Below are 13,132 nucleotides of genomic sequence, written 5' to 3' on the forward strand. Positions count from 1 at the left end.
CTGCTCTGGAGCACTGTCCCAGCTGGTGGCACTGCTGGAGGGTGACAAAACTTTGTTTTACACCACAAGTTTGCTTTACACCACAAATTAACCCCGCAACCTGGCCAGGCTCTGAAAGGGCAGAGCTCCCTGCAGATGTGATCTGGGAGAAGGGAAGGGGTGAGGGAGAGGAGGGCTTACTTGGGGTGGGACAGGCCTCTTCGTCAGAGCCATCGGAGCAGTCCTTGTAGCCGTCACACACCCAGCTGTTCATGATGCAGGCGCCGCTGTTGCAGCGGAAATGGTTGGGCAGGCACGTCGGGGGGATCAGCGTGGTAATGGGATGAACTGGAGAGCCTAAAAATACACCAGGGACAGCTGAGCTGAGCTCCTGCTCCTGGGTAAGCTCCCTGCTGGATGAGGGGGAGGCAGGTGAGGCATCACAAACCCGGTGTTTTTACATTGTGTCTGCAATCAGGATATCCAAAAACACAGAGTAAAAGATGCCTGAAAGTGGCCACTCCTGGGGCATTTTTGGAGCCATGGGGGCTGAGTGGTCCTTCAGCAGGTCCCAGTCCCTGTGAGGCCCATGTCAGGGCCCCAGCAGCGTGTCCTTACCCTCGCAGTCCCTCTCATCAGACCAGTCCCCGCAGTCGTTCTCCTGGTCGCACTTCCAGCGGTTGGGGATGCAGTGCCCGTTCCCACACTGGAACTGGTAATACCGGGAGCAGTTGGGGGCTTCTGTTGGGTTTTCTGGCAAGGAGAGGAGAGTCCTGTGAGCCACAGGGGCACCTCAGCACAGCTCAGAGGTGGGAGCACCTCAGAGAGCATCACCTGAGCAGCACAAGCACATTCCTTCCTCTCCATCCCCAGCATTCCCATTCCTCCCAGCCCTCACTCTGTTGTTATCACTGCTGTCTGTGTTCTTCGTGGCCAGACAAAGACCACCCCTGACCTCAGAAGCAGAGCAGAATCCACCAGAGCATGGCAGAAATGGAGGAGCAAACCCTGCAGCTCTGAAATGAGGCTGCAGCTGCCTCGCCTGGCTGGGTACAGCTCCTGCAGCCACCCGGGGAACAGTGGTAAATATTGGGTTTGGCTGTAAACTGCCTGTCTGCTCAGGGCTGGGAGGCTGTGCAGTAAATATGGTCACAGAGGAGTTAGTCAAGCACAAGATGTGCCAGGTTTTCTGCGTGCTTCACTTCACCTGCCTGCAGCAGGAGGGAAAATGACCCTGGTCTCCAGGTAGGACAGGCTGTGATGTGCTACACACACAAACACGAGTGAGAACATGAGGAAGACACTGCTCCATGCTCCTGCAATCCAAAGGAAGCTGGAGCTGCAGCGGCAGGAGGCCCTGGGCGTGCTGCTCACCACAGTTTGCTTCGTCAGAGTAGTCACCACAGTCGTCCATCCCGTCACACTTCCACACCAGGCTGATGCACACCCCGTTCTGGCACTGGAAGCTGAACTGGTCACAGGTCCGGTGGAACTCGGGGTCCTGGGCTGCAGGGGGAGGTTGGGTGTAAAGCTCAAGGGCTTCAGCAAAGCTTGAGCAGGAAGGAGCAGGCTCAGGGGCAAGCATGGATTTCTAAGCAGCTCTAGAGCCACCTTTTAGGAGAGCTGGGAGCTTCCTGGTAGCCTGGCTCTGCCCAGGGCTCTGTTTCCATTCTGTGGCCACCCCTCCCTTAGCAAAGGTGCCCAGGGTGACACTTACAGCACCCATAGCTGGCATCCCTGGCTCTCACCAGGGCTCTGTTTCCATGCTGTGCCCACCCTCCCATGGGCATTTGTGACATTTGTGACACCCACAGCACCCAGCATAGCTGGCACCCCTGGTAGCCTCCCCACAGCTCTATTCCTATGCTGTGCCCATCCTCCCATGGGCATTTGTGACACTGGTGACACCCACAGCACCCAGCATAGCTGGCACCCCTGGTAGCCTCCCCAGGGCTCTGTTTCCATGCTGTGCCCACCCTCCCCTGGGCATTTGTGGCATTTGTGACACTCACAGCAGCCAGCATAGGCGGCGTCCTCGTCGGAGCCGTCGCGGCACTGGACGATGCCGTCGCACACCATGGAGTGGAACAAGCACTGCTGCCGGTTCTTGCACACAAAATCCATGTAGCGGGTGCACAGGGGCTCTGCAGGGATCGGGGAAGGACAGGGGGACAGGGCTGGCACCTCGGCTGTCCTTGCAGCCAGCAGTGTCACCCGCCGGGCTCTGTGCAGCTCTGAGCGCAGCTCAGGGCGGATTTTGGGGATTTGCAGAGAGTTCCTGAGACAAACGGTCTGAGCTGTGTCCCTGCACGTGCTGCCCTCACCAGATCAGCCCTCGGGGCGGGCACAGGCACCAGGAGGGGTTTGGTGCCTCCCTGGCAGTGTCCCCCAGGCTGTGCCTTTTGCTGACCTGCTGATTTCACAGGGGGCTGTGACTGCCCAGTGAGGCTTCCCCATCATCTCCCAGGGCTTTACCCCCAGTGCAGTAAAGTGGCTTTACTGCCATTCCTGGCTTGGGCAGAGCAGAAAAAAAACGCAGCTTTGCTTTTTTACCTGCAGAAAGCTGGTTCAGACAGTACCTAATATGCTTAAAGTACATGTTTTAGATTTTCTGGATAAAATAAGACAAAACCCTGACTTTTTGAAACCCTTTAATTTTTTTTTTTTTAAAGTAAAACCTGGGTTTTGCTTTCAAGGAAAGGTGAGTTGAAGACACATAACCTTAGGAACTGCAAGGCTTCTGAAGGATCTACAGTTTATATCAATCCATCTCAGCAGATCATCATTTCTTTCCAATGACCATTTCTTTAAAAACCTGAGATGCTCTGAAGGTAACGATGTCAAAGTAACCTCATTCAACCTAACCTGCATCAAATGCTCACTAAATACTGCTAACCACAAACAACTTTTGTCAGTTTGTCTCACTGTCAGTGATCAAACTGCTAACATGGTGCCCTGGTTGAGCCATTGGTTGAGGTTTATTGTCTGGTTTAGCTGCTGGCTTAGGCTCAGTATCTGGTTTAGCTGCTGGCTTTGAGCCTGGGCTGTTGGCTGCAGCCTGAGTGACTGGGATAGCTGCTGATTTATCTCCCTGCCCTTCCTCTTCTGCTGCCCTACAGTATCTAGCAGTGTGCAATAATGCTCCTTAGGCTCATCCTGGTACTTCTCTTTCAGGTATTTCCCCACCTGAGCTGGGTTCAGTGGGAAGTCCCAGACTATGGGGTCAGAGAATTCCTTCAGGACTTGGCCCATATCCTCCCATTTCCCACAGCACTCAGGATTTTTCACTCCTGGGCCTACTCCTGGGTCAGGGGTCTCATCAGCCCCTCTAGAAATCCCAGCCCTCATTCTAGAGAAGCTGCAGGCTGTATAGAGGAAGCTTACCAGAAAGATTCTTTAACATTCAGGGGAAACTGAACACTCTCCAATAGCCATGTAACAGATTCCCAGGAGAAGAAGGAAAGGCTGAAAGGCCTCATCCCCTGCTCCTCCTCTAACAAACTGGGTGCAGAGCAAGGCACATGAGCTCATTAATGCTGCCAGCCCCAGAGCAGGGCCCCAGAGCCCCCCTGAGCCCGGTACCCACCACAGTGCTGCTCGTCCGAGGCGTCGGAGCAGTCGTTGATGCCGTCACAGTGTTTGCTGGTGGGGATGCAGGTGCCATTGGGGCACTGGAAGCCGTTGCACTTTTTCTCTGAAAGGCAGAATTAGGTGGGTGTTATGTGTTTTTCGGGGTTTTGTTGAAGCTGTTTTAATTAGCGGAAAAAAAAAAGCCAGGGTTGCTGTGGTATTCACATGCCCTCTGAGGAGAGAGTGTTGTGAGACAAGTACAGAAGAAGGGAAACACAATTCTTATCTTGCTTGCTGTGCCTGTGTTGTGCTAAAGTAGAATGCAATATGGAGATGGTTTACCCAAAGTGAGGATGCTTTGCTCCCTTGGCCTATCAGGGCCAAGAAGTGTCTGTGTGTTGGATAGTATTAATTTATATAAATCATATAAATACAATATTATATAAATAAAAGAATTATAATATTATATAAATAAAATAAATTATATAATTTGTATAAATTTAATATTATATAAATGAAAGAATTATAATGTTATATGAATAAAATAATTTATAGAAATTCTATAAATAAAATACTGTATAAATAAAAGATTATATTATAGAAATAAAATAATTTATAGAAATTATAGAAATCAAATAATTTATATAAATTGTATAAATAAAATAATATATAAATGAAAGAATTAAAATATTATATAAATAAATTTATATAAATTATAGAAATAAAATATTATGTAAATGAAAGAATTATGATATTGTATAAATAAATTATTTTTAATAAATTATATAAATAAAATATTAATTACTTTATCATACTATACACATCCCTTGGTGTGTATAGTATGATAAAGTAATTGATTTGCCTTCTGCTACCCACAGAGTCCTCCTCATCATCCTCTCCCCTTTGGTGGAGTCACCTTTGATTTACAATAGGTTTTCTCTGCACTGTGGCTGCTTTGGGAGGGGTGTGGGGCTCCCCCCAGAGTTTGCCGCTGTTTTAGCTCAGTGGGTGTGCAGAAATCCCCCCCAGCCGTGGCAGAGCCCCCCTCACAGTCAGGCCCCGTTACCGCAGGTGCCAGGGTCCTCGTCAGAGCCGTCCTGGCAGTCGGCGTCGCCGTCGCAGGCCCAGCGCTGCGGGATGCAGTGCCCGTTGTGGCACTGGAAGCTGGAGGCCTCGCAGGTGTGATAAACTGCTGGAACCAGAGCAAGGGGACACCTGAGAGCGGGCTGTCACCGTGTCCCTGCTGAGCTGAGAGTGCCAGGCCACCCAATCCCGCCCTGCTCCCTCCCCTGCCCCAGGATCTCCCACCAGGGGCCCAGCACAAGCAGCCGCCCCATGGAGCCCAGGCAGGAGAACTCCTTGATTCCCAGTTTCCCGAGGTCTTCCCCTCTCTGTGCCATCCTTGCTCACGAGCCTGCTGTGCCTCAGGGATGGCTTTTGCAGGGTAGAGATGTCCCAAAGCTCTCCCCAAAGTCAGCAGCCTCTGTCCCTTTGATCTCAGCCCTTGGGGAGCGTGGGCAGAGGTGACAGCAGTGGCACCGTGCCAGAGATGGTGAGAAATGCCACCGAGATCAAGCAAGGCTTGTCAGAGCTGCAGAGTCCCCCGTGCAGAGCAGGACAGACTCAGAGAGAGCTTTTAATTAAGGCAAACAAGGCTCTTCTATGTTGCCAAAGCAAACAAGAAATACGATTCTCCCTGGGGGTTTTCCTTAGGCTCCTGTCAGGAAAATATCTGCCTGTGGGGTATCTGGGTTGCAGCCTGGTTTGTGTTGTCACTTCAGAGACAAATCCTGCTCCTCAAGCAGGAGAGCACTCAGAGTTATTGAGAAAAGCAGTGTTCAACTTAATTAAATGGCATGATCCTGAGTTTCAGGTTAGAGAGCGACATGCACTCACAGATATTTCCAAATAGTACAATCTGCTGCAGTAATATTCTATTAGGTATTCAGCATGAAATGTAATTATTTCAGATAAGAGCAATAATTGCAGCCCGGTGAAGTCAGACGGAATGTTCCTCAAATAATTGTGATCCTCTTAGATAATTCCAACTTGAGGCTTTACAAACCCGACACGCTTTTTGAAGTAGGTTCCTCTCCTGTAGTAATTCTCTCTGGAGAAACTCATACGAGAGATAAGTGATACCAATATAAATTAAACCTTCTTAGAAAGCCACACTCATGGAATACTAATGACCAGGATCAGCCCTGGGTGCTCCAGGCACAGCAAGTGCCACGGGGGTGAGCAAAGAGGAGCTCAAAGACCTGAAAGGGATCTCTTAAATCCTCCTGCCAGAGCCCCGGGACAGCAGCTGGTGCCACTCTCTGTCCCAAAGGCTCCAGGCTGCTGCCAGCATTCCCAGATCCTGGTCCCTGCAGGCTCCTCATGCCATGGAAAGCACTGCTTTTATCTTAAATATCCCATGGATGGCTTGATAAATACAACCTTGTGTCTTTTATCCTGAGATATCCCATGGATGGCTTGATAAATACAACCTTGTGTCTTTTATCCTGAGATATCCCATGGATGGCTTGATAAATACAACCTTGTGTCCTTCACTGACAGACTGGTGCTCTGCCTGCTCTGAGAAGTTTCTTCTCGTGCAAACACTGTGGTTTTTGGTTTGGTTGATAGTTTTGCTTGATTGTTTCTAGGGGAAAAGGCCAGTGCACTGCCATCTGTTGTTTTATCTGATGAGAAAAAGGCTCTGTGTGGGTGTGTTAACCTCCGGAGGCTGCTGAGGAACATCATCACTGTGGTGGTGAGGAGGGTGGAGTGCTGTGACTTTCCACTCCAAACACACAGTGAGGCTCACAGGTCTTGCTGCACAGGAGGCACAGGGTAGGAGCAAGGTTATTTCTGCCAGCCAGGCTTATTTAATACAAGCTGTAGGTAAAACCAAGAGTGGGACTTCTTCTCTGCGGGACTCCCTGCTTAGGGCACCCTCTTTAGGTTTCTGAGCCCGTGGAGCAACGAGCTGCCAGAGGAGGACTAAAACTGCCAAACCAAACTTCCCAAGCTAAACCTGCCTCTTCTTCACATCAACTAACTGTGGAGAAGCTGCAAAGAGTGTGCCTGTTCTCTGCACCTGATTAAAGGCAAGGAGACAGAGTGAAGGCTGTGAAATGCTGCCAGTGCCCACGAGCCTGGCTGCTGCCTCCCTGCAACACGGCAGCTCTTCTTGCAGGAGAGCTCTTTGGCTGCTCAGCAGCCACAAAACCACTTCCCATCCCACAGAGCTTTGCCTGTGGGTGCAATCTTGCAGGTAAAAAGCAAAAGTTGGGTCACTGTGCGAGCATCTCAGCTGCCAGCAAATTCCCAGTGAACCTGGGGGAAAGAAATCCTTGGATTTGGAGCATCACGTCACCCTAAGGTGTTCTAACAAGCAAGGAAACTGAGGCACAAGACACTGGCTCATGTCTCCCAGGCTGGAAATAAAAAGTAGAAGCAGCAGGAGGCTCTTGAGCAACACCTGAGCACTCACCAGTGCAGTTTGCTTCGTCAGACCAGTCCCTGCAGTCGTTATCCCCATCACACATCCAGGACAGACGGATGCACATCCCTGAGCTGCAGCTGAACTCATCATTCCTGCACTGGTGAGCTTCTGCAAACAAAATATTGAGCTTCAGGTCACAGGAATACCCAAGGAGCAGAGAGGAAAGGTGGATAATAACGGCACAGAAATCTCCCAGCTGGAACACAGTGAGGGGAAGGACCAGCACATGGCCTTGCTCTCTTCTCCCGTCCCTCACTTCCCAGTACATGATGGTGCTGGATTCTTACACGTCCCTAATTCCCAAACACCCTGTAAATCCTGCTCCTGTCCCCCATTTCCCAGCCCCCAGTAAACGAGGAGGAGACAGCCTGGGCAAACAGGGGGATCTTCCCCTCCATCACCCCTGAGCAGCATCCAGAGCAGGAGCGCCTCTGAGCAGCACAGAGAGCAATGGGGAGCAGCTGCCCACCCGTGCCCAGGGCAGGAGGGGCACTCACCACAGTGACTCTCATCGCTGTTGTCCCCACAGTCGTCCTCCAGGTCACATTTGTAGGACAGGGGGATGCAGGTCCCCGAGCCCTGGCAGCGGAACTGGGTCTCGGTGTCGCACACGGTGGTTGCTGATGGAGACAGGAGGAGGAGGAGGAGGAGGAGGCAGTGGTTAGAAAATGGTTGCTGCTGCCTGAGGGTATGTACCGAGTGCAGGGCAGTGGAGGGACAGGGACAGAATCCTGCCAGCCCAGCCTGAATTCCTGCTCTTGTGTTTTAATGCCATTTTTAGGCACTCCGTGCAAAGCAGAGCGCATAGTGGTCAGTTTTCTGTCTGGGGACCAGGACTGAAACTCCTGATGTCCACTCCCAAGCCAGGGAGCAGGAAGCCAAGGCTGTGGAGCTGTGTGCTCCCCACAGAGGGACTGAAACCTCAGGTGCTGGGATGAGACAGGGCAGCCCAAGCAGGGGAGAAGCTGGCCATGAACATCCAAGGCAGCACCTCTGTGCAAAGCTGGTGACCTCTCTCCAAGAAATGGAGAGGTTTTCCCACACCTGGAGCCATTGAACTCAAACCTGGACTCTGCTGACTGGTACCTCAGCTTTGTCAGGGAAATAAATTCCTCATTGGCACAAAACGGGCATAAACAGCCTCTGTCCTGGTCCTCCAGTGATTCCTAACTTCAAACCCAGTCCTTTATCCACAGTGCACTAATCCAAACCCTTCAGGCTGTGCAAATCTATGGAACATCTGCCCCTCCTGCACACATTGGCTGCTCCTAACTTTGCTCAGAAAGGTGACCTCCATCTTTAATGTGTGAACTTGATTTATTATCTCGACAAGAGGCCCGTGTCAGCACTGTCTGCTCTCTTTTCCTCACTGGCTGTGCCCTCAATTAACTTCAGAAGACAATTACTGCAAGAGTTGGCATCAACCTCACCAAAATTTTAGACACTGATGCATCTGGTCAAGGGGACTGGGACAAAACCCATCCCAAATTTGCTTTGGGAGTCACCAAGGAGCTGAGTTACACCCCCAGAGAGCCTCTTGCTCTCCCTGACCGTGAAAGGAGCGTGGAGCAGCAGCTGAGGTGCCACCAGAGCAGACCCCTGAGCCTGGCCAGGCCAATGCCACCAGGGCAGGACACTCACGGCAGTTCTTCTCGTCGCTCATGTCCCCGCAGTCATTGTCATTGTCACACTGCCAGATGCTGTTGATGCAGTTCCCATTGGAGCACCTGTACTGGTTGGGCAGGCACGTGTTCTCTGGGGCAGGAGGGACAGCAGAAACAAGCTGGCATGAGGCTGTGCCTCCAGAAATGGGCCAGAGGACAGGTGACACCAACCTCTCGTGATGGCAGAGCCACCTCAGCCCTGGGCAGCAGCAAGAGCAGGCAGGACCTCACCCCCCTTGATGCAGGAGCTCACCTTCCTTGATGCAGGTGTTGTTCTTCATGGTGTAGCCGTGGGGACAGTCACACCTGAGCTCCCCACTGGGCAGCACCGTGCTGGCCACCCCCTCGGGGCACTTGCAGCTGCGGCCGTTGTTGGACCTGGGCAGGCAGAGCAGGCTGCAGGGCTTGGTGATGCAGGCGTTCTGCCCTGGAGCAGGGCAGGAGGAAGGGGACAGCGTCAGGGCGAGGCACGGGAGCCCCAGTGTCACCTGCCAGCCCACCATGGAGGCACAGGTATCCCAGTGTCACCTGCCAGCCCACCATGGAGGCACAGGAGCCTCAGTGTCACCTTCTGTCCCAGAATAGAGGCCCAGGAGTCCTGGTGTCACCTGCCAGCCCAGGACACGGGCACGGGAGCCCCAGTGTCACCTGCTTTGGGTTCAGACCCCCTCAGGAGCCAGCTCTGCAGAGCTGAGTGCTGAGGTCACCCCTAGGAATGCCCAGAGCCATCTCCAGGGAGTTTGAGGGCCTTTAAGGGGGAAAGATTGGCCTTTAAGGGACACAACTCATCCCAGTGGCTTTGGAGGTCTATCAAAGGATGTCAGTTACACCCTCAGAGTCTAGAGCCCTTCAGTGGTCTGGTACCCATCTGGAAATGGGTATGAACAGCCCACGGGGGTCAGCACTGCCTTGGCACAATGCAGGCAGACATTAGAGGAGAGCAAAGTTGGTGCAGCCCTGAGATCCTGTGGTTTTTGGCCTGTACAACTCTTTGATGGAAAAGCCAGGATCTGACACAAACCATGAGGTGCCACCACAGCCGAGTGCCCTATGAGCTCTCTCTCCTGGCAGCCAAAAGCACAATATACCCCTGATGAAACTCATTCCTGAAAGCCTCAAGCCCTGCAGGAATGGGTGGTCAGGAAATGCAAGCCAGGATGGCCCAGTGGAAATGGGGGATGAACACATTCCTAAACCCCAGGAAGGATCATCTGCATCGTTACCTGTTGTCTTTCCTCTGTAAAAGATTTTCATATCCATGATCCCATTCAGTCGGCCGACCAAGATCTCCATCCTGGAGCCGCTGGTTTTGGATGCTCTGAAAATACTCAGCTGTGACCAGTCATTCCAGTAGATTTCATTCTGAAACACAGGCTTGGCTCTCAGTGTGAGCAGAGGCACCTCCAGGGCCGTGCTCACCGGTGCTACCTGCACTCATCACCCTAAACACTGGAAAAGAGAGAGTGAAAAGTGTCCCCAGCCCACAGAGGAGAGGAAGAGGAAGGCCTGAGGTGGGATTTGAGCAGGAATGAGAGTGACAGAGTGATCTGCTGAGTGGCAAACATTGCAGGGCAGCTGCTTGGGAACGTTGGGCCTGGATTGGGCTGCACTTGCCTGCTGGTTTCAGGGATCTGTGGGAACGTTTCAGGGAAGCAGACAGAGACAAAGGGTGCTCCAAACCACATCCCTATCCTCCAAATTCAGAGATCTGTGGGAATGTTTCAGGGAAGCAGACAGAGAGAGACAGTGTCATGCCTGCTCCACACCATATCCCCATCCTTCAAATTCAGGGATCTGTGGGAATGTTTCAGGGAAGCAGACAGAGACAAAGGGTGCTCCAAATCACATCCCTATCCTCCAAATTCAGTGTGCCCTGTGCTCCTCCAGCAGCGGCCTCAGAGCCTGCATGCTACGGAAAAAATGACAACGGGGAAACAAACCTTAAATACAGCAATGGCATAGGGGTGAGGGAGGCTGTCCAGGATCACAGATCTCTGCATGCCATTGAAATCCACCCTCTCGATCCTGTCCATGTAGGCTTCAGTCCAGTAGATCCAGTGCTCATCCACAGAGATGCCGTTGGGCCAGCGCACGCCCTCCGAGACGATGCACCCGGCCAGAGACCCGTCCATGTCACTCCTGTAGATGCCAGCCCTGGAGTCCCCCCAGTCTGTCCAGAACATCAACCTGGCAGCAGGCAGAGAGGTTACTCCAAACCCACACAGAGCGTGTGTCACAGACATCTTTTATGAAAAATTCCTTTCCGTAGGATTTTTCCTCCTGAGAAGCTGAGAGGCCTCAGGAATAAAATGCAAACAATGGTTATCTGCTGCTGTGGAATGCAACAGGTGCATCTGGGATTGGGCTCATGTGGTTGTTTCTAATTCATGGCTAATCACAGCCCAGCTGGCTCGGACAGAGAGTCTGAGCCACACACCTTTGTTATTGATTCTTTCCTATTCTATTCTTAGCCAGCCTTCTGAGGAAATCCTTTCTTTTATTTTAGTATACTTTTAATATAATATATATCATAAAATAATAAATCAAGCCTTCTGAAACATGGAGTCAGGTCCTTGTCTCTTCCCTCAACCTGAGAGCCCTGTGAACACGGTCACAGCAGCTCATCAAAAGGATTGGGGTTAGGAGAGGCAGAGGGGGGAATGCTCCACATTCCGTGCCCCTTGCTCGACATGCCTTTGAACAGGGAGCTCTGCAATTCTAATGAACGCCACCAGCAGCAGATTTATGAGCAGCACAGCAGCTTTTGAGCTGCAGGCTCTGTGGTGGGAGTGCAGCTGCAGGTTACCTTGCCATGAACTGCTTTGGTTTGTCAGAGCTTACATTTGTAGCCGAGGCCAAACCCCAAAAAGATGTAGCTCGGATTTGGCTCTTGAATTCGAACACAGCTCAGTTTCTCACGCATCACTGCAGCTTCCCCCACTGACCAGACCAGTTTTACAGGCAGGAAAAGTTATTTACCAATGGATATGTACGGGCAGGAAGGAATTAACAGTTGGTGATCTGTGCTCTGAGGGAGCTGGTGCCTTAGTTGGGGATGCAGTGGTGACAGTGGGCTCCACAGGGCAGGACTGTGCTGTGCCTGTCCCCAGTTTCACCTCACCGAGCTGTCCTCCCTGAGGAGGAAGTGAAGGAGCAGCAGTTTTCCTTGGGAAGAGCAGGGAAATACTTGTGATGTTTCCTTTCTTACCCATCTCGAGGAACCAGAGCCAGGGCTCTGGGTCGCTCCAGTATCGAGGAGTTGAGGACAGTCAGTCTCAGGTCTCCATCCGGATTGGCAACCTAGACCCAAAACCAAAGCCAGGACAGGTGTGTTTGCTACTGGCACTGCTTGAAGTGACACAGAATCTGTGGCAGGCAATTAATTGCTCCTTAATAAAATATGCACTGCCACGGGTGGGCAGAGCTGTACCTCGATTTTGGGAATCCCAGCGTTGACCCAGTAGAGCAGCTGGCTGAGAGGCTCAAAAGCCAAAGCTTCCACTGTTTCCAACCCAGTGCTTATGATTATTTCCTGCCCAGAGCTGCCGTTGAGACAGAGACGCTGGGGAAAAGCATAAAAATAATCAGAATAAAAGACGAGGAAGTGCCTGAATCCTGAAAGGTCAGGGGACAGCCAGCTCGGAGGGGAGGAGCACCAGGACAAACATTTGCATTTCAGGGTGTGGATGCAACACCCCGGTGGCAAGGGGGTGATGCCTCCCTGCTCCCAGCTCACCTGGATGATGTCCAGAGTGACATCAGCCCAGTAGAGGCAGTTGTGCTCGTAGTCAAAATCCAGGGCCACAGCGCCCCTGAGCCCGGCCAGGGGCAGCTCCTCGCTGACACCCGAGGCCAGGTCGTATCGGTGGATGGAGTATCGGGTGGCGTACAGGATGAACTCGTTCTCCTCTGCAACAACAATGCCTGATTTAGTGGCCGTTTTTTGGATACTCGAGGGGCAAAAGAAAGAAAATAGCAGGTGTTTTTCACCCCTGGTTTGGCACCTCGGGGAGGGAAAGAGCTTTTGTCTCAGTGGGATTAGGTTAATGGGAATGTGGTAATGGCCTCACATGGGGCTGGGCACACACTGTGGGCATTGTCTGGTCCAGGAGGAGGAGGAGGAGGAAGCACAGAACCTGCCCCGACCCCTTTCGTGCTGCCAATAAGAAACAAAATACTGATCTCTGTCACAGACATCTTTTATGAAAAATTCCTTCCCTTAGGATTTTTTCTCCTGAGAAGCTGAGAGGCCTCAGGAACAAAATGCAAACAATGGTTATCTGCTGCTGTGGAATGCAACAGGTGGGTCTGGGATTGGCCTCATGTGGTTGTTTCTAATCAATGGCCAATCACAGCCCAGCTGGCTCGGACAGAGTCTGAGCCACAAACCTTTGTTATTGATTCTTTCTTATTCTATTCTTAGCTA

The 13,132-nt window shown here is 51.8% G+C and overlaps 1 protein-coding gene across 2 annotated transcripts in view; it reads right to left on the reverse strand.

Moving 5' to 3' along the window:
• Window positions 1-13,132, reverse strand: part of SORL1 (sortilin related receptor 1) — a 44,739-nt gene that overhangs the window by 17,065 nt on the left and 14,542 nt on the right. The window contains exons 16-30 of one of the 2 annotated variants that reach the window (XM_066564314.1): window positions 12,443-12,615; window positions 12,137-12,268; window positions 11,915-12,006; window positions 10,647-10,893; window positions 9,930-10,068; window positions 8,960-9,133; window positions 8,684-8,797; window positions 7,540-7,662; window positions 7,031-7,150; window positions 4,616-4,738; window positions 3,566-3,673; window positions 1,992-2,123; window positions 1,354-1,485; window positions 598-732; window positions 181-336 (exon numbers count right to left, since the gene is read on the reverse strand). In XM_066564314.1, coding sequence (XP_066420411.1) covers window positions 181-336; window positions 598-732; window positions 1,354-1,485; window positions 1,992-2,123; window positions 3,566-3,673; window positions 4,616-4,738; window positions 7,031-7,150; window positions 7,540-7,662; window positions 8,684-8,797; window positions 8,960-9,133; window positions 9,930-10,068; window positions 10,647-10,893; window positions 11,915-12,006; window positions 12,137-12,268; window positions 12,443-12,615 — 2,100 coding nt within the window. Of the gene's footprint in view, window positions 1-180; window positions 337-597; window positions 733-1,353; window positions 1,486-1,991; window positions 2,124-3,565; window positions 3,674-4,615; window positions 4,742-7,030; window positions 7,151-7,539; window positions 7,663-8,683; window positions 8,798-8,959; window positions 9,134-9,929; window positions 10,069-10,646; window positions 10,894-11,914; window positions 12,007-12,136; window positions 12,269-12,442; window positions 12,616-13,132 lie in introns of both variants that reach the window. The other variant, XM_066564313.1, reaches the window with a different exon arrangement.

Source organism: Molothrus aeneus, chromosome 22, assembly GCF_037042795.1.
Source record: "Molothrus aeneus isolate 106 chromosome 22, BPBGC_Maene_1.0, whole genome shotgun sequence".
Classification (NCBI taxonomy): Eukaryota; Metazoa; Chordata; class Aves; order Passeriformes; family Icteridae; genus Molothrus; species Molothrus aeneus.